This window comes from Bos indicus, chromosome 15 (genome assembly GCF_029378745.1).
Source record: "Bos indicus isolate NIAB-ARS_2022 breed Sahiwal x Tharparkar chromosome 15, NIAB-ARS_B.indTharparkar_mat_pri_1.0, whole genome shotgun sequence".
In the NCBI taxonomy this organism is placed as follows: domain Eukaryota; kingdom Metazoa; phylum Chordata; class Mammalia; order Artiodactyla; family Bovidae; genus Bos; species Bos indicus.
Genome location: NC_091774.1, coordinates 67,519,026 through 67,544,707, shown reverse-complemented (window position 1 = coordinate 67,544,707; position 25,682 = coordinate 67,519,026). Strand labels below are relative to the sequence as shown.

Genomic DNA, 25,682 nt, shown 5'->3' with positions numbered 1-25,682 from the left:
TTTCAAATAAAATACCAGGTTATTTGACAGATAACCAGATGAAACTCCTTCGAAATAAAGAGCAAAATATAATGAAGTCCTGGCTTCTGATGCTGATGTGGAACGACTGTTCAGGTCTCAGATTGAACAAAACTTCTCATTTACTCTTTTAAAACTTCTTCCTATTGTACACATAGAGCTTTCATTTTTAAAATACCGAAAGATGCAGAAAAAAAAAATTATTCTCTGACTCAACCTACACTTGAAGACTCATTCCTAAATCTTGAAAGCAGTCTCACAAGAGTACATACTGCTTTACTCCAAAGACACCAAAGTGCTTCTTACAAAGGCTTTCATCATTTTAAAAACCAAAGGCAAAGAAAAATTAATCTCTGGGCAGAATAAGATAGGGAAAAAGTTCCTTTTCAATATGACAATGACACAATGGCAGAAGATGGCACAGCCCAGGATCCAACGTGGCCTCAAGCCTGATTCGAGTGCAGATGCTGCCTCCCAGGGTGATTCTGCTGGCGATCCGCACATCCAATCCAAGTGTGTGTCTCACATTCTGCTGTTTCTGTTTTTCATCAGAGTCTTTTTCCATCCTTTCATCTGATCCCCAATGTTTCTTGCTTTGAAATAAGTGTCAGACATAATACACTTAAGAAATATAACAGCAATATTTCAGAGAACAAGTAGGTTTTTGAGACCTGAAAGAGCGTTTCTTTGGGGTATTTCTGAGTCAAAACTTCAGTATACATGAAACAAAGGTTGTATTTTTTCCCCCCTAAAAGTTTCATTATTCTGAAGCAGTGGAATTTCAATTTTCTTTTGATACCAAACAGACAAGCTTCCAACAGACTTTCCTTACAAGGCTACCAACTATAACTATTGTGTCTATTTTCAGGCCAAAGAAAAGTTTACTCTCCTGGAAAAGGGTTGAAACTACTGATACCTTGATAAATTAAACACCTATCATAAATTAACTCTATATCTTCCAGATGAAAGCCATCCATTTCAGAGAACTCGGTTTCAAAAGAAATTTTTAAAAATTCAAATTCCCCCATTCAAAGGCTGGACTAGTGTCCATGAGCTGAGAAGAAAGTTTAGGCTTCTGGGAAAGTTTTCAGAAATCAACCCAACCAACATCAGAATTCACGATCTAATCCTCCTGGCAACCCCTAAGAGTCTGTTTTTCTGCACCATGGTCAACAGCGATATAAATCAAGAGCATGTTCCCAGTCAAGAAGTGATATTGAATACGTTGCTATAAGGAAAGAAAAATTCATGGCGGGGTGAGGGCGGGGGGTGGGCGTGCAAAATTCTGTGCAACACTGGGTAGCTGCAAAAAGCCTTCTGCCAAGAGCGCAGGGGATAAGCATTCATGCTTATAACAAGGTTGGGTACTTTGAAAATCAGGGGGTGATTTTCACATCACATTCCTAGCCTAGAGCAATGTTTCTTTGGACAATATCTGCTCTTCATTTGCCCAGCCAAACTACTTCACTCCACTGCTTCTTGATCACGTGTTCCTTGGTATCTGGCCTCCCCTGGAGCGAGAGTCATTAGGATTAAATAAGCAATTTAAAAGCCAATCAATCATAAATCAGAATAAATCCAAAGAAGCTAAATTCAGCAGACAACGGTTTTGCCTAAATTCCCTTTGCAGCGCTCTGAATTCCAACTGTTTCATGTTCTTCATTGGAAAGGGCGCGGGGAAGAGGGACTTGCCTCAGACTGGCCAGCCAGAGATCCCTGGGCTTTCCCCAAGGCTGGACGGTAACTGACTCGTTATTCAGAGTCAGAGCTCTCAAGCTGCCAGGACACAAATGTACAACCCGAGCTCAGGAAAAAAAAAAAAAAAAAGTGTGTCAGAAGTCCAAGCTGAGGGACACAATAGCAGTTAAGTTGACGTGTCTGCAATGTCCAGTGTTAGGTGCTTTCAGGGAGAAAAAAAAATGTGAAGAGAATGTAAAGTTGCTGTAAGTTTATTTTCAGGGAGAAAAGCTGAGTCGTAGTTGAATTATGCAGTTCATTCAACCCAGAGGTTATATTTTGAGCATCGAATATGTGCAATGTGATCAAGATGGGGAAGACCCAGTCCCTGCCCTTACAGAGTCTATAGACTAAGAAGTCAAGCCGGGTATGCAAACCACTCAGCTAGAACACAACTGAGGCAGAGCATGGACTTCCCTGGTGGCTCAGGGGTAAAGAACCCACCTGCCGATGCAGGAGACGCTGGATGGATGCCTGAGTGGGGAAGATCCCCTGGAGGAGGAAATGGCAACCTGCTCCAGTATTCTTGCCTGGGAAATCCCATGGACAGAGGAGCCTGGAGGGCTACAGTCATGGGGTCACAAGAAGAGTCGGACACGACTTAGCAACTAAACAACAACAAAAAAAGGAGAGGTTGTAAGGGGATGAGGAGTTAGAGAACGGTGAAGTCACGGTTGGTTTAGGAGAATCACAAAAGATTTCATACAGGAAGGCAGAGTCTGAGCTAGACTCTGAAAACTGGCCACGATTTCAGCAGGTGAGCCCTGTGCAGAGCTATCCCACAGAAGAAGAACCGCACGAGGAAGAACCACCACACCTCCAGGAAGGCAGGAGAACGCACTGCGTGATGCATGGAAGGCCTGCTACTTATGGGGCCTGACAAAAACTCTGCACTGTGCCAAGGCCCTAGGGAGTCATCACTAGACCAAGCTGTAAGGAAACGAACTGGATGGAACGCAGCAGAGTGCTTTAGAAACTGGAGGTAAAAAGTACGACGTTACCCCAACAATCCAAGCGAGAAGTAAAGGGAGCCTCGGTAACAGGAGTTTAGAAAGGAGAAAAGAGTTCACAAAGTGGGCTCTTCTTGTGTTTCTAGAACGGAAATGAAGACACTGTCTCCAAGTGGTTATGTTTCTCCCTCGAGATATCTCAGAAGGTTCACCTGATCTTTCCACGGCCATCTGTACTATTCTCTTAATTTCATTTGGCATGCCCTAGATAAATAAAAAACAAAAACAAAAACACAATCTATGTGGTGGTGGTGGTGGTAGGAGGTATTACAGAACGCTTGCAATCTGTCAAATGGATCACACTGTGGTACAAAGAGGCTGCATACATCATCCCATACGATGAGTTCACCTTGCCAACAGCTTCATTCGAGGCTGCAGAAGGGAGCTGGCCCAGCGTGGGTAGAGATGCAGCATATGTGAGCACAGCTTCCCTGAGCTCCCAGAACCCCTAACAGGCTAACCCGTTAATGGCACTGTCTACACAAGGTAGGATACTGTGGCATCTGGGAAGTTTGTTTCTTTTTCGTATCACAGTCTTTATCTACCTAAAATTTTCAAGTCTATGCTGCTGCTGCTGCTGAGTCGCTTCAGTCATGTCTGACTCTGTGCGAACCTATAGACTGCAGCTGCCAGGCTCCTCTGTCTATGGGATTCTCTAGGCAGGAGTACTGGAGTGGGTGGCCATGCCCTCCTCCAGGTCAAGTCTATGCACATATGGTTTATTTTCTTGGTAGGAAATAATTATGACAATCAGGACCCTCAGAGTTCTTCAGCCAGATCCAGAGTCACAAGGCTATATGCTCATCCAGTGAAGAACTCAGGTAAGCATCTAGGTGTCTATAACTCAGGTAAGCATCTAGGTGTCTATAACTCAGGTAAGCATCTAGGTGTCCGTGAACAGTAACTCTACCTCTCCATAGCTTCACTGAGGTATATCTGTAGAATTCACTTAAGTGTGTTGTTGTTGTTCAGTTCAGTTCAGTCTCTCATTCGTGTCCAACTCTTTGTGACCCCATAAATCGTAGCACGCCAGGCCTCCCTGTCCATCATCAACTCCCAGGGTTCACCCAGACTCACGTCCATTGAGTCAGTGATGCCATCCAGCCATCTCATCCTCTGTCGTCCCCTTCTCCTCCTGCTCCCAATCCCTCCCAGCATCAGAGTGTTTTCCAATGAGTCAACTCTTCACATGAGGTGGCCAAAGTGCTGGAGTTTCAGCTTTAGCACCATTCCTTCCAAAGAATACCCAGGGCTTATCTCCTTTAGGATGGACTGGTTGGATCTCCTTGCAGTCCAAGGGACTCTCAAGAGTCTTTTCCAACACCACAGTTCAAAAGCATCAATTCTTCGGCGCTCAGCTTTCTTCACAGTCCAACTCTCACATCCATACATGACCACTGGAAAAACCATAGCCTTGTTGTTATTCAGTCACTAAGTCGTGCCTGACTCTTTGTGATCCCATGGACTGCAGCACACCAGGCTTCCCTATCCTCCACTATCTCCTGGAGTTTGCACAAACTCATGTTCATTGAGTCAGTGATGCTACCTAATCATTTCATCCTCTGCCAACCTCTTTCTCCTTTTGCCTTCAATTTTTCCAGCATCAGGGTCTTTTCCAATGGGTCAGCTCTTTGCATCAGGTGGCCAAAGTAATGGAGCTTCAGCTTCTGCAGCAGTCCTTCCAATGAAAATTCAGGGTTGATTTCCTTTAGGATTGACTGGTTTGATCTCCTTGCAGTCCAAGGGACTTGCAAGAGTCTTCTCCAACACCACAGTTTGAAAGCATCAATTCTTCATTACTTAGCCTTCTTTATGGTCCAGCTCTCACAGCCATACATGACTACTGAAAAAACCATAGCTTTGACTATACGGACCTTTGCTGCAAAGAGATGTCTGTTCTTTTTAATATGCTGTCTAGGTTTGTCATGCTTTCCTTCCAAGGAGCAAGCAGTCACTTAGGTGTACAATTCAATAATTTTTAATAAATATATGGAGTTGTCCAACCATCGCCACAATTACAGTTTAGATCATGTCCATCATCCCCAAAAGTCTCAGATACTCATCTGTAGTCACTCTCCATTCCTACTGCCAAACACAGGCAACCACTAATCTACTTTTTAAAGCTACAGAGTTGCCTTTCCTAGATACTGCATATAAATGATACCTATTCTCTTTTGTAGTTGGCTTCCTCGCTTAATATGACATCTTTGAGGGTCTTTCACATTGTAGTATATATTAGTATTTAATTTCTTTTTATAGTCAAGAACTATTCCATTATCTTCATAGACATTTTTTTTTCCATTCACCAGTTAATGGACAGTTGGATTGTTGGCACCCCCTTGATTCAAATACTGAGTTTGATCCAAAGACCACCATCACTAATCCAATTCCTTTGTGGTGCCAAGACATGTTGAAATCCAAACAAAAGCCAACCACAGAGTTCCAGCTTCCCTTCACACCCCAACGAGGGAAGAAATGTGTGTATCAATTGAAGCTACATAACTCTCTGATCATTTTACCATCTCATATAGTCACAGACTTAGAAACATGATCCTGTTCTCTTCTCCAAATATACTGAAATCATCTGCAATTGCCTTTCTTTAATTTTCCATGGTTATCCCTTCCTACTAAACTGTAAGCCTAAGGAGAATAAGGACCTTTCTATCAGAAACTTACTCACAGTTCCTGAAAGGGAAATATCCTTTCCCCATTCCTAAGGACATGTAACGATTAAGACTGGAAGGTGGACTGACGCACTACCCTTCACCCAGCGAGATCTCTGTGTGTTCTGTACCATGCTAGGCTGGAAAACTAGGAATTGAGAAAGTTAAAGGACATGACCTCTGCCTAAGAGAAACAGAATTTATCTCCTTAAAACTTTTACTCACTCAAAGGCATAACACTTTGCATATCTTTCAGCAGCATTTCTATGTCTAAGAATTTATCCAAAAAAATAATTATGTGGGCAAAGATTTCACTACAAAGCCAAAAATGTCTGATCTATTCCCTTGAAATTTTTTTTACTTAATCAAGGCCTTACATTTTTGCGTATCTTTGAACCAGCATTTCCATGTGCAAAAATTTATTCAAAGACCGTAAATAAGAAGGGTGCAAAAATATAGCTACTAAAAAAATAATAATAATACATATGACCAAAGTCATTCAAGGACCTACAAAGCTACCATGCCTCGTCCACCCCCACCTCCACAGCCTGTGATGTCAGCTTCTCCTCCTCTCTCCCCTCATCATACCACTCTGGCCCTTCTGGCCTCCGCACCGTTCCTCAGCCAGGCTGGGTACTGCTCTCACTAGGCCTCTGCACTGTTCCACTGGCCTCGAGCGCTCTTCCCTCAAGTCTCTGCAGGTTTAACTTCCTCACTTCCTTCCAATCTTCATTCAGATTTGACCTTCCTGTGTGTGCTCAGTCGCTTTAGTCATGTCCGACTCTTTGCAACCCTATGGACTGTAGCCCACCGGGCTCCTCTGTCCACAGGATTCTTCAGGCAAGAATACTGGAGAGGTTGTCATGCCCTCCTCCAGGGCATCTTCCCAACCCAGGGATCCAACCACATCTCCTGCAGCTCCTGCATTGGCATACAGATTCTCTACCACTGCACCACCTGGGAAATCCAATAATTGTGTTCAGTTCAGTTCAGTTGCCTAGTCGTGTCCGACTCTCTGCAACGCCATGGACCGCAGCACACCAGGCCTCCCAGTCCATCACCAACTCCTGGAGTTTACCCAAACTCATGTCCATTGAGTCGGTGATGCCATCCAATCATCTCTTCCTCTGTCATCCCCTTCTCCTCCTGCCCTCAATCCTTCCCAGCATCAGGGTCTTTTCAAATGAGTCAGCTCTTCCCATCAGGTGGCCAAAGTATTGGAGTTTCAGCTTCAACATCAGTCCCTCCAATGAACACCCAGGACTGATCTCCTTTAGGATGGACTGGTTGGAACTCTTTGCAGTCCAAGGGACTCTCAAGAGCCTTCTTCAACACCACAGTTCAAAAGCATCAATTCTCTGGTGCTCAGCTTTCTTTATAGTCCAACTCTCACATCCATACATGACTATTGGAAAAACCAGAGCCTTGACTAGATGAACCTGTGTTGGCAAAGCAATGTCTCTGCTTTTGCATATGCTGTCTAGGTTGGTCATAACTTTCCTTCCAAGGAGTAAGCATCTTTTAATTTCATGGCTGCAGTCACCATCTGCAGTGATTTTGGAGCCCCAAAAAATAAAGTCTGACACTGTTTCCACTGTTTCCCCATCTATTTCCCATGAAATGATGGGACCGGATGCCATGATCTTCGTTTTCTGAATGTTGAGCTTTAAGCCAACTTTTTCACTCTCCTCTTTCACTTTCATCAAAAGGCTTTTTAGTTCTTCTTCACTTTCTGCCATAAGGGTGGTGTCATCTGCATATCTGAGGTTATTGATATTTCTCCCGCCAATCTTGATTCCAGCTTGTGCTTCCTCCAGCCCAGCATTTCTCATGATGTACTCTGCATATAAGTTAAATAAGCAGAGTGACAATATACAGCCTTGACGTATTCCTTTCCCAATTTGGAACCAGTCTTTTGTTCCATTTCCAGTTCTAACTATTGCTTCCTGACCTGCATACAGATTTCTCAAGAGGCAAGTCAGGTGGTCTGGTATTCCCATCTCTTGAAGAATTTTCCACAGTTTGTTGTGATCCACACAGTCAAAGGCTTTGGCATAGTCAATAAAGCAGAAATAGATGTTTTTCTGAAACTCTTGCTTTTTCGATGATCCAGCGGATGTTGGCAATTTGATCTCTGGTTCCTCTGCCTTTTCTAAAACCAGCTTGAACGTCTGGACGTTCACAGTTCACGTACTGCTGAAGCCTGGCTTGGAGAATTTTGAGCATCACTTTACTAGCGTGTGAGATGAGTGCAATTGTGTGGTAGTTTGAGCATTCTTTCGCATTGCCTTTCATATATACAAATTAACCAAAAGAAAAATTCAAGAAGGATATATAATATGTCCATGATTTATCTCTTAAGACACAGGATTATGGTTTTATTAATTGGATATAGGTTTGCGTACGTGAAACAGATACCCGAAGTAACAATTGGTTAAACTAGACAGAAGTTTATTTCTCGTTCATGTAACAGTACAGGTAGAGATAATTCAGGGCTAATATGGTTGTTCTGCTCCACAAAGTCATCCTAGAACCCAGGCTCCTTCTATCTTTCTGCTCTGCTGTTTTTAAGGAACCACCCTTCTCCACATGATCCAGGAGGAAGCACCCTTGCTCCAAGCAAGAGGATGAAGAAAAGAGAAGAAGAAAGCATGGATGTCTGCCTCCCTCTGTTACTCGCCAAGGTTTGGTTTAAGCTACTAAATGGAGGAAGCACCAAAACAGAGCAGCTGAAACAAGAATTTTATTTCTCTCTCATTTTATTCCTCATGGGGCAGGTGGGCAGGCCGTGCTCCATGAGACGACGCAGGGATCCAGGCTGGTGGGGTGCCCTGCCATCCTCAGCATAGGGCTTCCCCCTCTGGGTCTATGGAATTGCTCCAATGATTGCCTAGTTCGAGCCAGGGGAAATGAAACAAAAAGAGTCCAGGGCATGTTTCCTGAGGATGTGACTTCAAAGTTACACACATCAGTTCCCCTCACTTCTTACAGGCACATACTTAGTCAAATGGCTATACCCAACTGCAAGGGAGAAGGAGAAATACAACTTTCACTCTGAATGACCACAGAGTAGCTAAAGATTTTCCTGCCGGAGAAAGAGTACGTTTTTTGTTTTGTTGTGTGTGCATATGTTTGATGCCTCTCTGTACTTTCTAATTTCCTACCATGAACAAAAAAAAAAATAAATAAATAAACATTCATTTATAGAGGTGAAAAGCATTTTGTTTTCAAACCCTCAATTCAGGGAGAATACCTACATGCATCTCCTTCCTTCTTAAGAAGACTTTCCTAAAAATACTGGAGAAAAACATACATATATGGTATTTTACATTTACATGTTTTAATATTTTGGACAAAAGTTTCCTTTGGCATTTAACTTTGTGGTCCCTCTTCAATTTTTTAAATTCATTTATTCTTAATTGGAGAATAATTACTTTACAATATTGTGTTGGCTTCTGCCATACATCAACATGAATCAGCCATAAGTATACATATGGCCCCTCTGTCTTAAACCTCCCACCCATCACACCCCTCTAGGTTGCCACAGAGCGCTAGATTTGAGCTCCCTGCACCATGCAGCAATTGCCACTGACTGTCTATTCAACACATGTACTGTCTATGTTTGGAGAAGGCAATGGCACCCCACTCCAGTACTCTTGCCTGGAAAATCCCATGGATGGAGGAGCCTGGCAGGCTGCAGTCCATGGGGTTGCTAAGAGTCCGGCATGACTGAGTGACTTCACTTTCACTTTTCACTTTCATGCACTGGAGAAGGAAATGGCAACCCACTCCTGAGCTCTTGCCTGGAGAATCCCAGGGACGGGGGAGCCTGGTGGGCTGCCGTCTACGGGGTCGCACAGGGTCGAACACGACTGAAGCGACTTAGTATAGCATAGTGTCTATGTTTCAGTGCTGCTCTCTCAACTCATCCCACCCTCTCCTTCCCACACTGCATCCACAGGTCTGTTCTTTATGGATGGGCCCTCTTATAAATCAGTTACCCCAATCATAAAATGTTATGCTTGACTAAATTTTTAAAGCTTACCAGGAAGCTTCATGTATGAAACATAGACCAGAAAAGTTACCAAAAGTACAAAATTATTGGTGGGGCATTTCCTAGAAATACCCGTGACAAGATGCCTCCGCAGCCCAGGTGGCCTCCCGAGTCTCCTGCCTGTGCTCTTGCTAATGATAAAACGCTCAGACACTCTTCTGGTAGCAACAGAAGCAGACAGGAGATTTCTCTGTGATTGGGGAACTTTGGTAGCACATACACTAAAACTGAAATAATAGAAGACCAGCTATTAAATAAGAGAAGACCAGCATGGCCCTGGAGCAAAGATGTCATACAAATTCGTGAATTGCTCCATATATTTTTGCAACCAGACATTATCATACAAAGTGAAGCAAGTCAGAAAGAGAAAGACAAACACCATATGATATAATTTGTATGCAGAGTCTGAAGTGTGGCACAAATGAACCCACCTATAGAACGGAAACGGACTCACAAACCCAGAGCACAGGCTTAGGGTCGCCGAGGAGGGTGCGGCAGGTGAGGGGTGGACTGGGAGCTTGGAGTCAGTAGATGCAAAGGATTGTATATAGAATGGATAAACCACAAGGTCTTACTGTACAGCACAGGGAACTTTATTCCAACATCCTGAGAGAAACCATAATGGAAAAGAACATGTACACGTGTATAACTGGGTCACTCTGCTACACAGCAGAAATTAATGCTTTATAATCAACTATATTTCAGTTTAAAACAATTAAAAAAATTTTTTTATCATTCCTGCAACCTGCCATGCTTTTTCACTGTCAAAGTATCTTTTAAATAATGTAAAATGGTGGCATTAAATTAAAAGTTATATTTAAAGTACAATACTTGTCCTTACCCTTTGGGTAAAGTGTGGACAATTTCATGAAAGCTATGCAACTATTCCTAGAGAAATTCTATATATACAAAAGCCCAGAATTCTGAGGAATTCATCCATCTTCCCACGCCCTTCCTTAATCTCATTTAGGGTGTTTATCAAAGCTGGTCTGAAAGTCAAAGTGCCTGGGCTGCACATAAGAACTGGAAATCAGAGTTGGGAGATTGGTCCCCAGGAACCCGCATTTTAATAAGCCTCTCCCAGGTGATCTTTACATATACCTCGGGTGAGAGTCCTAAGTAAAGATTCCATGGAGCAGTATCTAAAAAATTTATAATTAGAGGTTTCTTATGCCTCATCTTTGTCAAAGCACACAAATGCCTTTGCCTGAAGGATCCACGTAGACATATTATTTAGTCCCTCCACCAGAGGCCAGTGTAGGACTATTGCCTGCATTGTACAGTATCACACTACATAATACACACTTAGACACTACACAATACGCACTACACATAGCTGGTTTTAGCTACTTCAGTGAAGAAGTGCGGAAAACTATACCGAAATATATAACATCTTACAAAAATATAAAATACTATAGGTAGTATTTTACACTTTTTATACTGTAAAGTCAAGATTTCTTTATATTTAACCTTGATGTTCCTCTTTTAAATTATAAATAGCCCGCATAATCATAATACTTGAGAGTAAATCTTTAAAATTTACTGAGAATCTTCATGTATATTTCATCTGATTATCTCCACAACCATAAGAGACACCAAGCAGACAGGATTACCCCTGATATACAGACTCTGAGAGAGTAAGCGGCAGGTCTACAATCTCAGAGAATTCATGAATGTCAGTCTTCTGAATCCTATACTAGAATAGCATCCTTTCCATTACAATCATCCTACCTATGACAAAATAAGAAATACAAGGGCAGTATACTAAGTTCCCCATAAAACTAAATCCTGCCAACCTAAGAAACTCCCCTTCACTCTGAGATCATGCCCTTCTCCCTGCCTACACAAAGATGCATCTACTTAAGACAATCTCTTTCACTCACACAGGTTGGAGAAAGCTGGAGTAATTTTTTTTCTGTCTCCTTCATAAATAAAGGCTTCCTACAAGTTTTCAAACTTCATGAGGTAGAATAACCTCTTCTGTACAAATCTGTAATAACACAGGACTCATACATTGATGTGTGAGAGCAATGCAAACACAGAGATAAATTATACATGTCTTTCACACTCTCGTTTTTTTTTCAGAGTACTACAAGACATCCTTGAATGTAAAAAAAAAAAAAAAACAAAAAAACCTTGAAGCAAAAAACCAAAGTCTGAAAATCCACTGTTTCTAAACATTCTTATTGCTCTTTTCTTAACTCATATTAAGTGTTTATTCAACCTAAAATTGAGACTCCAAAACCAAAGGCAATATCCTGGATACTGTTTAATCAGCACTATGTAAAGAGTAGTGAGCACTGGCTCCTCAATCAATCTATAACTGTAATGTCTACAAATATACAGATTGCTATTGCTTTTTCATACATCTAGAGCATTTGGAACACCCAGTACACAGAAATTAGTAAGAATGACATATTTCTGTCTCATTCATCTGTATTCCCAGATTCCAACTCAATGCCTGAATTACAGCAGGAACACACTCAATACAGAAATGGCCTCAACATTAGCAAGAAAAACTGGATTGACACCACAATTAGGAACTAGAATCAGTACTCAGAAATTAGATGAGTGGCTACAAGTCACACAAAGCATGATTTGGAGAAGGTGGGGGAAAAAATGGTACTTGGCTCACAACCCTTCTTTTCTAATCATTGATTGGCACACCACAGAAACTAGAATAAAAGAAGCTAAGTCCGCAAAGCATGTAAAAATGGTCCAGCGGTTCCTCAACGTGCTAAGGGAGCAATGGCTGCAAAAAGAGTGAGCTAACTAGCGTCACTTCAACCTACCCCATCTGGGACACATCCGAATAGGAAGGGAAAAAAGACAAAAAGTGGCATATAGACAGATGCGGTTTGATTTTCACATAAGAAAGATAAGAGTTTGGTTAAAACACGGTTTCCTGTTTGTATCCCTTTGGGTTTAGTGGACCATTTCAAAGAAAATATTATTGTTCCATGCGTGAAAGAACATTGCTAAAACCATCCAGATGTGAACATGTACCCACTCACGGAGTGAAAGGACACAGTCTCTCGACCACCTCAGTTTCAAGTCCAGTAATTTAGTTTTTTCCATCAAGTATAACAATACATTGACAACAATGATTTTTGAGAAATGCGTGCATGTGTGCTAAGTCACTTCAGCGTGTCCGACTCTTTGCAACCCTATGGACCATAGCCTGCCAGGCTTCTCTGTCCATGGGATTTCCCAGGCAAGAATACTGGAGGCGGTTGCCAAGTCTTCCTCAGCGTTCTAAACAAACGTGCATGCACTTTATATTGTTTAAATTGACTACTTAAAGGATGATAGTGACCATCTTAAAAGTTTCTTTGGGGACTTCCCTGGTGGTCCAGTGGTTAAGAATCTGCCTGCCAATGCAGGGGAGATGGGTTCAATCCCTGATCTGGGAATATTCCACATGCCGCAAAGTGACTAAGCCCATGTGCCACAACTTCTGAGCCCACACATCTAGAGCCAATGATATGCGACAAGAGAAGCCCCCATAATGAGAAGCCCTCGCACCCCAATTCCACAACTAGAGAAAACCACGTGCAGCAACAAAGACCCAGTGCAACCCCTCCCCCGCCAAAAAAAGAGTTCTTTGGCTACCAGTAATTCTTTGCTTGTGTTTTGAAAAGTTCAAAATTCGATTTGCCCAAGAAAGTACACCTCTCTAATTTACGCATACATATAAAATATGCTAAATAATATATATGTATGTGTGTGTTGAGAAGTTATAAAAAGAGAAAGAAAATGACTCATTTATTAGGACATAAACCAGATTTAAAACTTCACATAATATCTTTTGTGTGTTTTACTGAGAAAACACACCAGAAAATACATTTACTGTAAGAAAATACATGTCAAAAACACTGCCAAAAATAATTTAATGATTGTAATTCAGAATGTTGTAAATACTTAAATACATTTTCTTTCCTTATCCAATTACACCTAAACTACAGCAGACACAGAAAACAAACGACTATCTATGGACCAAATATTCCTGTGCAGAATGAATATGAATTGTAACAACTGCAGCTGAAGATTTATGCTAATATATCTAAGGCAAAATGGCTTGATCAGCTCAAAATCCATCATAGTTTGGTGGGGGGTGGATTTCCTTCTGCAACTGAACCAGCAGTTTTCTGTGTTTCATAATTTGCCAATTTTTCCCCAAGTGTAGTGATTTAGTGATGACAAAAGAAATAGAGAAACAAATGAAAATTGCTTAATTACCATTTGCAGATGTTCCCCCAAAGAGAAAGAACAGGTTAAACAGCTGATGCTATTTCTTCCACTGGACTCTGCTATAAAGTAGCTCACTTCATCCAATACTTCTTTTCTCCTTCGGTGTTTATCTGATATTTGATGCTATGCTGTGATAAATATGTCACATACAGGCAGCCACTAAATGTATGACCGATATAAAATCATGAGTTTTTTTCTTTTCCTTTTAGTCTTTTCAGCAATCAGTACAGTTCAGTCACTCAGTCGTGTCCGACTCTTTGCGACCCCATGAACCGCAGCACGCCAGGCCTCCCTGTCCATCACCAACTCCCAGAATCCACCCAAACCCAAGTCCATTGAGTCGGTGATGCCATCTAACCATCTCATCCTCTGTCATCCCCTTCTCCTCCTGCCCTCAATCTTTCCCAGCATCAGGGTCTTTTCAAATGAGTCAGCTTTTCGCATCAGGGGGCCAAAGTACTGGAGTTTCAGCTTCACCATCAGTCCTTCCAATGAACACCCAGGACTGATCTCCTTTAGGATGGACTGGCTGGCTCTCCTTGCAGTCCAAGGGACTCTCAAGAGACTCTCCAGGCAAGAACACTGGAGTGGGTTGCCATTTCCTTCTCCAATGCATGAAAGGGAAAAGTGAAAGTGAAGTCGCTCAGTTGTGTCCAACTCCTAGCAGCCCACAGGCCCCTCCGTCCACGGGATTTTCCAGGCAAGAGTACTGGAGTGGGGTGCCATTGCCTTTTCCGCTTTCTCCAACACCACAGTTCAAAAGCATCGATTCTTTGGCGCTCAGCTTTCTTTATAGTCCAACTCTCACATTCATACATGACCACTGGAAAAACCATAGCCTTGACTAGACAGACCAATAACCCCACCTCAAAAAAATCAATCAATCAGTCAATCCTTATTCTCTCCGTTTGGATGCCAGATTAATTAGGTGGATTTTTTTTAATTGCCTACTTGCTTTTATTAGCAAATCCTCATTTGATGTCTTCTACAAATTTCTCTGAAGTTAACATCCCTGTGGTCTACATCCTAATTTAGAGCAAGTTTATTACTACTTGCTGTGCTATTTTCAACAGTGCACTTTACTGTTAAATTCACATTTGTAAAAGTGCTTCCCGAGTTGCCTTTTTTTTTTTTAAATGTGGCTTATGTAAAAAAGGAAACAGAAAGACACTACAAATGGCCTGTGAACTATAAACACCACTCAATATTCAGTAGGGAATTAAATGACTGATAACAACAGCACAGAAAAGGTGGCTTAAGATCCACCTGGAAGTATAAAGCTGGTCAGTTCATTTCCAACTCCTGCTGGCGGGCAATCTGCCAGTGGTGAGGGTGTCAAAACAGTGCTAAGCCTGCTGGTCTCTAATACTCAACAGAAAACAACTGCAAAAGGCTATGCAGCAAGGATTATGTTTTGTTGTCGTGCTTTCTTTTATGAGAGAAAGCTGTTTTTATGCTTTACTGAAATTCCTTTCCTGCTCTGAAATTGGTAAGAGGGCCAGCTGCTTTCTCTATTTTTCTCTGTGGTATTTGTCAATGGCAGGTTTTAAATTCATTCTTCAGATGGAGAAAAGATGCTTCGTCTCCCTGGGGAAGTCTTAAAGATGCATTGCTAACGATCAAATTCAAGATAGCTTTGGGGACCAAAATGATATGTCAGCTTTGGAAACATGTTGCTTTATGTGCTGTCACCAGTTTCATTTTTAATTACCTTTTTTAGAAGTTGTCAAGGGTGAATGGTGATACATATCCCTTTGGCTGAAATGACAACTCGAAGTTTATCAGTCCAGAAGTGTAAACCAAATCCCAGCCCAAGATTCTAAGCTCTTTGACAGAACATACACTCAGTAAGGAAAAAAAATAAAAGGCTCCTGAAAGGAGAACTGTGAACAAGTTGGCCTCGGTGGGCCTTGGGATCTCCAGGCAGGACACTTGTGACCCATCTTTGGCTGTTTCTTCTCCCTAATCCTCTGTCAGTCACCCGTTACCAAGGGCTGCACTTCCTCACTTGCAGAGTCTCACTGGCCCTATTTTCTTTCTATTTCCTTCTCCATGGCCCTAATGGAGTCTGTACCACCTTATATGTGTTTCTGCTCAGCCTCCTGGCTAAGCTAGTCTCCCTGACTCTAGGTGCTTCTCTCCTTTTTTGCCTCTGTTTTTCAAAATAACTTTGTGTGTGTGTGCACACGCATGCTCAAATTCCACTATGGCTCCCAATTAGCTAGTATATCAACTCCAAACTCAGGGCATCATGACATCAGAGCATCTTTTGCAGGCTCTTCTTTCTGTGCCTAGCCATTACATGTGGATGTCCTTTAGGGTCTGGTCTGAGGACCTCCTGTCCATCTTTCTGCCATCCTGCATTCTCTTATTTTCTTTTTATTTCATTTATTCAACAAATATTTATTAAGCATCAATTTATTCTACATTACCAGTCACTGCTTTAGACACGAAAATAATAATAATGAACAAAACCCTCAAGCAACTAGACCTCATGGAGCTTACACTCTGGAGAAGACAGAGTAATTATGTTTTGAGGAAGCACATCCATTCCTATGACTCACTTTACCCACATGCCAGGGACTCCCCAGGTCTCGAGAACTGCCCAGCTGCAATGTGGAAGGCAGAAAACTGAAACAGTTCAGGGTATGGGCTTTAGCGCTACGATGACTAGGCCCGTGTTCCAATGCCATCACTAAACAGTTACAGGACCTTAGGTAATTCTGTTAGGGCTGCCATAGCAATTCACCACAGACTAGGTGGCGTGAAACAACACAAATTTATTTTCCCACACTTCTAGAATCTAGAAGTCCAAGATCAAGGCGTGCGCCGGTTTGGTTTTCTCCTGAGGTCCCTCCCCTTAGCTTGCAAAAGGCTGCCTCCTTGCAGTGGCCTCCCGTGGTCTTTCCTCTGTGTGCATGCATCCCTGGCGCATCTCTCTCTCCAGGAGGACACCAGTCATACTGAACTAGGACCCCACCTTACGACCTCGTTTAGTCTTCATTACTTCTTAAAAGGCCCTGTCTCCAAACAGTCACCTTGCCAGTTAGGGCTGCAACAGATAAATTTTGAAGCGGCACAATTTTGTCCACAACAGCAATTTACTTAAACTTAAGCCTTGGTTTTCTCACTGTAAATGGAGAATAATAAAAATGTTAAAAGTTACAATGGAAAAAAAGAAATTTACTAGGTTATTACAAAGTTTGAGATGATCCAGGTAAAGTGCCAAGCATAATTCCTAGTACTTAATAAATGTTAGCTGCTTATCAATAAGGGAAGGTCAAACCCTCTCATGATTATTAAGAGTATTAGAACCTAAGAAAAACTGAAACATATTTAGAGATCTTGAGACTAAAATTTTGAGACAATCAAAAGACTAGACCACAACCTGATTATAAAGTCACAGGTGTGGCCATTTGTCCAGAACATTCAGACACATAATATTCTACCTAAGGGGGAATTTCATTCAAATATTAACAAGTATGAACGGAAAAAGGCAGGTTGAGTTGACAGGGTTTTTTTTTTTTTTTTTCCAAATATATGTTGAAAGAACAATAAAAGGCTAAAAGCATGAAGTGTTGGAAGGGAAATGAGAATGGCATAAAGAGAACAAGAACACATCAAAATCAGAAACAAAATCTTTGATCTCAACTGGTTTAAGTGTATAAATATGGCAGTGAGTAGAAAGCTGTTATTATATGATAATATAGAAACTGATAAAATCACTTGGGAATCTGGATCCCAGGTATTTAAAGAATGAAATGAGAGAATGAAAAGCAAAGTCTTATTTAAGAGTTAATCATAAAATTACAGTAGATTCATCTCAATTTCCAAAGCATTTTAAGCTGAAATTGGTAAAAACTGGCAATCTTAATGGAAATTAATCATTTACTCTGAAGCACACACAAAAAAAGACAATAATGGTGTGAGTGTGTGTGTGTATGTGTGGGAGACAATGAGTGTTGGTGAACACAAACTACACCTTAAATGTTTTCGAATCCTTAGCATATAAAACAAGAAATTCAGACAAGAAGACACTCAGAGGACTGTTGAATGAATAAATGAATGAATGCATTAACAGAAAATCAAATGTAATTATTTATATCTGTGTTTTTGTAACCTAAACAATGATAGAAACATAACAAGGAGGAAGAAGCATTTTTTTCCCTTTAGACACACAGTCTGGTATCAATTAATTATATTCACAAAGAAGCTGAAATATCAAAGATTGAAAGTCAGCCTCTTATTTTTATCTACAATAATGTCAAAAATATAATAATGTCTTCACTGATAATGAACAAACTCAAAATCTGCACACTAATTTTCTAATACAAATCTTAAACTCAGTCTTAACCTTCTTGAACTGAAGAATTCAATTAAAATGTCTGCTTAAAATTAATAAGCAATATATCTCTTTAAACATTTTGGTAAAACACAGTATTTATCATCAAATATGCACCATGATTATAAAAACCAGAGCTGCTTAAAAAAAAAAAAACTGCAAAACATAGTCAATATAAATGTACTAGAGTGAGAATTATGCTACAATATTAACAGTTTCCAACTGTTTTCCAAGCACCTGAAGCAGTAACGTGAATTTCTTCAAAAAGGCTCTAGTTTAATTTTTTCCAGGGAAATATTTTTAATAGTACTACTGACCCTTTTAACACTCTCAGAAAGAAAATGAATCTCATACGCATTCAGGCAGGTAACTATTACAAAAATAAATAGAAGAGTCAATCAGTGAAAGCATACTTGAGAAACTAAAGAAACGTACGTAACTATACACGGTGAGAACTACTTTAACACAGACAAGATTCCACTTGATATTAGCAAGACAACCAAATACCAAGACAAATGAAGGGCTGGAAAGCAGGAGACAACTGAAGAAAAAGCTTTCAGATGTTCCTTCAAACAGAGCTAACTGCATTGACTGTGGTCAACTCTGTTGGCTATCATTCAACTCTTAGGCCCGACCCTAAGTCCTATGTGGTTTTTCAGAGGTATTTAAAAGTTTCAGGGTAAGAAAGGACACTTAGTGATTTATGACATATTTTTGCACTCACAGCTCTTGTGCTCTAGGAGGAATTTTTTCAGGTCATTAGTTTATAATGTGAACTGGCGCCTAAGGATATTTTGAAAGGGAAAAAACTAGTGTGCTTGGAGATGCAGTTTATGTAACTTGCATCATCATTTATTTCAGCTCAATTTGGGGCCTAAACTGAACTCAAAATGAAGTCACCACATCTGCAACAGATTCTCTGGGCATGGAACGAGCACACAGAAATCTGCAAACAGAACAGACTCCTTACCCGGAAAAACAAAAACAGTGTAACCTCCTTAAAATATCCAAGTCCTTGCAAGAAGTTCTTACACTTTCAGAGTACAAAAATAAAGTCAGCCTTACAAGTAAGTTCCAAAATAATCTGGGTTATCAAAATGCCACTGGCATACCAAAATGCATGAATTCTGCCAGTTTTATCCTTGTTTCCACAGCCTGCCCCAGCTATTCACACAACCATGCATGTGTGGGTCTAGAAAACATGAAACTAAATCATTAGACTCTGAGAAGGCAAGCATCTTCCTAAATCCATGTGCATAAGACAAATGGTGATTTGGCCATTATCAAGATTAATTTGATCCACATATGATACCAAAATAGATCATTCTCAGCCCCAACTTAACAAAGTATTTCCTAAATTCTCTATTTCCCTTTCAGTTCAGTTCAGTTCAATTGCTCAGTCGTGTCCAACTCTTTGTGACCCCATAGATCGCATCACGCCAGGCCTCCCTGTCCATCACCAACTCCCAGAGTTCACTCAAACTCATCTCCATTGAGTTGGTGATGCCATCCAGCCATCTCATCCTCTGTCATCCCCTTCTCCTCTTGCCCCCAATCCCCCCCAGCATCAGAGTCTTTTCCAATGAGTCAACTCTTCGCATGAGGTGGCCAAAGTACTGGAGTTTCAGCTTCAACATTAGTCCTTCCAATAAACACCCAGGACTGGTCTCCTTTAGAATGAACTGGTTAGATCTCCTTGCAGTCCAAGGGACTCACAAGAGTCTTCTCCAGCACCACAGTTCAAAAGCATCAATTCTTTGGTGCTCAGTTTCTTCACAGTCCAACTCTCACATCCATACATGACCACTGGAAAAACCATAGCCTTGACTAGATGGACCTTTGTTGGCAAAGTAATATCTCTGCTTTTTAATATGCTATCTAGGTCGGTCATAACTTTCCTTCCAAGGAGTAAGCGTCTTTTAATTTCATGGCTACAATCACCATCTGCAGTGATTTTGGAGCCCTAACCCTATTTCCCTTGCTGCTGCTGCTGCTAAGTCGCTTCAGTTGTGTCTGACTCTGTGTGACCCCATAGACGGCATCCCACCAGGCTCCGCCGTCCCTGGGATTCTCCAGGCAAGAACACTGGAGCAGGTTGCCATATTTCCCTTAAGAGTAAACAAAACAGATAGATATTCCCACTACCTTGTACAATAAAAGAAACAGGTTAGAATCTCTTTTCCTTTTCTTCATTATAACTTCACTTCTTTTACATTTGTTAAGGACACATGAATTATGGCTTCAAATCATGGAGCTGAGGATCCTTAGATTGTTATAACCTAAGAAATTATGGAACTCCCTATTTTCAATCCTGGGTACACATTAGAATCACCACAGGAACTTTTAAAAAGTCTGTATTCCCAGGCCCCATTAGGGCCCTGGAGTTGAGTCCAAGATACATGTAAGTCAATAGTCTCCCAAATGTGGAGTCATGACCCAAAAAGGACCAAGGTTGAGAGCAAGCCAATGGCAGTCGAAACAGAACTCAATGCCTACAGGAGCCAGTGGCGAGAAGGAAGCAGGCAGGATATGCACACAGGTGTGTGAGAGCCAGAGAGTGTATCACACTAGTAAGGTCACAGGGCGTGGGCTCCTGAACTCTAGCTGCTGATACTGCCATCAGGGAAATAAGAGGCAACCATCTTCTCACTTAATCAGAAAAAAGAAAAAATAGAACATCAAGATTTTTGTGTAACATTTCCAACTTTTAAATGTTGGCTCAATAAAACAATAACAATACTGCATGAGGTAACCAAACACATTACAAAACACAGCACGCATTTGGCCTTTAGGGCTTCAGTTACCACTTCTGGTCTAAAGGGTGGTTTCCATTCTACAGAAACCACAGCATGATATCACTACAATAAACAATAATAATACCTAGCCTTCATTAAGCATTTACAAGCTAGCCACTATGCTAACAGGTTTACATGGATTATCGCAATTAGCCTTCATCAACCTTTATGGTACTATGAATATCCCCCCTCTACTCAAGTGACTTCCCCTCAAGCCAGAAAGAGGCAATGCCAGAATCCAAACGTGTATGGTGTGACTCCATATCCAACATGGTGCTAGGTTTCCTCAATGTTTTCAGTGTGCTCTTAAAAGCCTGGACTCGTTGCACTTGTATTTTTTCAAAACTAAAACAAAGGGATTATACTAAATGATTTCTTGGGTCCTTTTAGTTCTCAAATTCAATGGCACAGATTCCATAATACAACTCTTGGCTGGATAAAAAAGTTAGCATTTATATGCATCAGTTGCAAATGCCTTGATGAGAATAACCTGATCAAAACAATGGAATGAATGAATGCTCATTCAATAGTCTTTCTGAAAAGACAGCAAAGACATAAAATCATAATAAAATTCGTTATCTCTACTGGGCTTCCCTGGTGGCTCCGTTGGTAAAGAATCCACCTGCAATGCAAGAGACCAGGGTTCGATCCCTGGGTTAGGAAGATCCCCTGGAGGAGGACATGGGGAGGATACACTCCAGTACCCTTGCCTGGAGAACCCCCAGGGACAGAGGAGTCTGGGGGGCTACAGTCCATGGGGTCGCCAAGAGTCAGACACCACTGAGCAACTCTCACTTCACTACTGTCATAGAAAGTTTACTTTTCCATCTTACCTTTTGCAAGATGAGTGAACGTTCTCTGAAATTCTTCATATGTTTGCTCATGACAATTAACAAACTTATCCAAGACTTCTTCAATTAGCCGATCTTCATCCATCATCTCCAATTCTGGTGTCTTGGCAGGCATTCCTATTCATAAGGCCACTTTATCTATGAGACCAAGAAAAACATGAGCTACGGTGAGTTGTGCAGAAAGAAATAATTTGGACCTGAAAATTAGGTATAAGAAAAAGCACCAGTTACAGTTTATGCAAATTTGCCTATAATACTGCCAGGCTTCAGCAACCCATAGTTTAATTATGCTGGCAATTGCTAGCTAATAAATAATGATAAATTCAAAGGTGGTTATTATTTAACTATCAGTAGGACAAATACTTAATTACCAAAATGTTAATGTCAATCTCCTTTTCCAGAAGTGGACCCCAGCAAAATTCCAGCACTGTATTATAGCAACCTCTTCCTCAAGCCATCTCAGGTAATCTACTTCTGCAGACAAATATCAAACAGAAGCAGCCAGGTTGTACTTTATATTGCTGTAAATGCCTTCCCGTGGATGCTTTGAGAGTTATAATAGGAATTCCTTTAAACATGCTTTGCAATTCTCAAATTGGTATATTTTGAGTATTTAGCCTTAACACATCTCAGTTTTACTAAAGGCAGACAATTAACAGGCTGTGCACAGCACAAATTCAACATCTTTCAATGTCTTTAATTTTATTCCTGTGGTTATCACAATACAGTAACTGTACAGACGTTTTAAAGACTTTTGCAAAATCCAGCTTTACAAGCTGTCATGATTTAAACAGTTTAACCCACCTTCAAACTTAGCACTTTCCTTATCTATGAAAATACAAATAACCTCATGTTAAAAGTCCTCAGAGACTGACAGAGCAGATAATCATTTACCAGACAATCAAGTGGTTTATGCAAATCCTAGTGGTTTTCTAGAAGGAAGCATTGCTTTTTCAGTTACCATTCACATTAGTTTGTGTTTTTACCATGAAGTGTTTTTCTAAAAGACAAAAAGGAAGAGACAGAGATATACTTGCCTGGATAACAGGATTCTTTGATTTGGTTTTTTTGTCTTAAAGCTTAAAGCTCCACATAAAAAAGACCCAGAACATATTGTGATGATAAGTAAATGCGTAACAACATACACTTTCACAATCACAGCCTCCAGAAGGAACCACTGGGAGGATGTGTCGCTCTGCTTGGACTACTCAACTCCACAAAAGACCACAAGCTTTCTTAGGAACAGGATTCTCTGCTTACTGAGTCCCTGGGAGCTAGCAAAAGAACCGCACCATCTTCCTGGAGTCCTGCTTTCTTCCTTTCAAATAACAAAACTAACGACCACTCAAGCCAGGTAGTGTCACCTGCTCTCTGAAAGAAAACGTAACACATCCAGGCTAGTTCTGAACCCAAGTTTGCTCAATGCCAGAAAGACCAATACTTGAGAGACAAGTATTGGTAAAAAAGGAAAAGCTGCTTTATTCAGGAGGCCAGTGACCTGGGGAGATGGTGGCTAATGTCCCAAGATCATCTCCAAGTTGCTGGCTAGGAGACCAAGGTTTTCAAGGGGAGTTTCAGGGATGTACAAGCAGGGGTCGACATGCACAACAGCAGTCAGCTCCGATAATCATCTCCAAACTGGTCCAGTTAATGTCATCTTCATTAGGTGTTCATTAATTTTCTACTCAGGGTCATTCCATTCCCGTGTCCTTGAGGTTGGTTTCTGAAATTCTTAGGCAAGCGAGATTAGTTCTCATTCTCTCCTCATCAGCTTGTCATTATCTAGGCAGCTCTGAGGCATGCCAGGGCCAGCAGGAAAGGAAAATGCCCATGAACTTGAAAATCTGTGCTGTTCAAGATGGATCAGCTCATGCCCTGGGTATAAGACCCCACTGTCAATCCTTCATTCCATTTCTATGGAACAGGGGCAAAGGTCTTTCTTTCTTTCTTTCTAGGAGAAAGCAAAAGCAATGGTTGGGACATTTTGTTATATACTTAGAACCTTCATGATGGTTTAAGAGTTTCAGTTTTTAATTGACTCTCCCTGTGTCATCAATTTCAGGTCCACTTGGAGCCAGTTGGTTAAACCCACAGGACATTATCTCAACAGTTTGGGGTCATAAATCAAGACACTGGTTTAAGCTAACAATAGAAAAAAATTATGTTGGGCTGTTTTTTCCTTTGTTTGTACATTCCCTCACTTTTCCAGACAGTACCTGTTTGAATCTGCTCTTTGGAGCTCAGGGAAGGTTTAGGAGACTAAAGCCTTTTTATAAACAAGAGGCAAGCAGAGGAAGAGTGGGGATTGGGGGGTGATTTGTCCTGGGAAGGTCCCTGTAAAGGGTCCCACCCCTTTACAGACATTATTATAAAATAAAGTATGTGGAACTATCACCACTGATGTAGTATTTCTTGGATACTTATCTTCAGATCCCTGCCTCCTGTGACTTACTTAAAACACATCTGTCAGAGATGAAAGCAAGAAGCCTTAAGAAACAAGTCACCCTGAGCTAGTAAGCTTTCAAAACATATAATCTGCTTTCTAACAGTACAGAAAGGTATATGCCTGCAAAATCGTGTTTGTTGTTGTTGTTGTTAACTGTGAGGCTTACTGCTGATACTTGAAAGTAATAAATAACACATTTTTAAAGAGTTTTGCAGGGACTATCAAAGCCCATTGTCTCCAATTCTCATAGTTCTGTTCAAGCAGCTCCTGATGTATGAAAGGTAAAATGGGATATTTTACAAAGAATTCACAAAGTCTGAGAAGGAAAATGTCAACCTTGGTGCTGCACAGGCTAGGTCTCTTTTTATACTTTGGAAAATGAACAAATCTCAAAAGACCAAATTACACAGTAAGGGTACAGATTTACTTACATGATAGAAGAGACTCAGTATGAACTGACAGCCTCTGCCTTGACTGAACAAAAACTATTTTGCATCCTATAATATTTTCATGTTGTTTAGATCATATTAAGGAGAATGAAATTCAATGACAGAAATTGGCACAGAGTCTCAGAGTTGAGAGAAACCTAAAGGTCATCTAGTTCAATCACAGAATACAAATAAACGAATCTGGAAAAGAAACTGTAAGTGAGGTTTTTGTCAACTAATGACTCTACTGGAGAGCAGCATTATGTGGTTCTCATAAACAGTAACGAGATGCTCCTGATTATGATTTTTAATGCATAGATGAAGTCATCAGGAGATTAAGCAATAAGCAGAAATCTCACTCAGGTTGGGTGTATTCGTGTGTCTGACTACAACTACGTTCTTTATCCCAATAACATACAAAACATCTTGAGGCAAAATACACACACTCACACACACACACACATGCATATACATCATTTGTTTTAGACATTTACTTATATAAACAAGAAAACAAAGGAAGAGAGGAAGAAATAAATACAAAACTTCTTATGAAATAGAAGAGGATCTAAATTCCTTTATAGTTTTTTATCCAGGTGATAAAAACATACATTTTGGCATCAAAGAATACACAACACTTCAAGTTACAAGCTTCTCCCAATGAGCCTTTTCTAATACTTTAAAAAGCATGGAATTCTCCATTATCACCAAAAAAGATGACAGTATAAGCCTCTGCTGCTGCTGCTAAGTCGCTTCAGTCATGTCCGACTCTGTGCGACCCCATAAACGGCAGCCCACCAGGCTCCCCCGTCCCTGGGATTCTCCAGGCAAGAACACTGGAGTGAGTTGCCATTTCCTTCTCCAATGCATGAAAGTGAAAAGTGAAAGTGAAGTCGCTCAGTCGTGTCCGACTCCTAGCGACCCCATGGACTGCAGCCCACCAGGCCCCTCCATCCATGGGATTTTCCAGGCAAGAGTACTGGAGTGGGGTGCCATTGCCTTCTCCGATAAGCCTCTAGATTTCCATACAGATTCCCCTTGATACAACCCTTTGCAGTAAATATTACAGGAAGCCTTTGGTAGGAGGCAG

At 41.0% G+C, this 25,682-nt stretch overlaps 1 protein-coding gene across 4 annotated transcripts in view; it reads right to left on the bottom strand.

The window, feature by feature from the left end:
* Nucleotides 1-25,682, bottom strand: part of IFTAP (intraflagellar transport associated protein) — a 64,397-nt gene that overhangs the window by 26,619 nt on the left and 12,096 nt on the right. For 3 of the 4 annotated variants that reach the window (XM_019975676.2, XM_070804069.1, XM_019975677.2), the window contains one exon: nt 21,704-21,859. In XM_019975676.2, the coding sequence (XP_019831235.1) occupies nt 21,704-21,836 (133 nt within the window). In that variant the 5' untranslated portion in view covers nt 21,837-21,859. Of the gene's footprint in view, nt 1-21,703; nt 21,884-25,682 lie in introns of all 4 variants that reach the window. The other variant, XM_070804070.1, reaches the window with a different exon arrangement.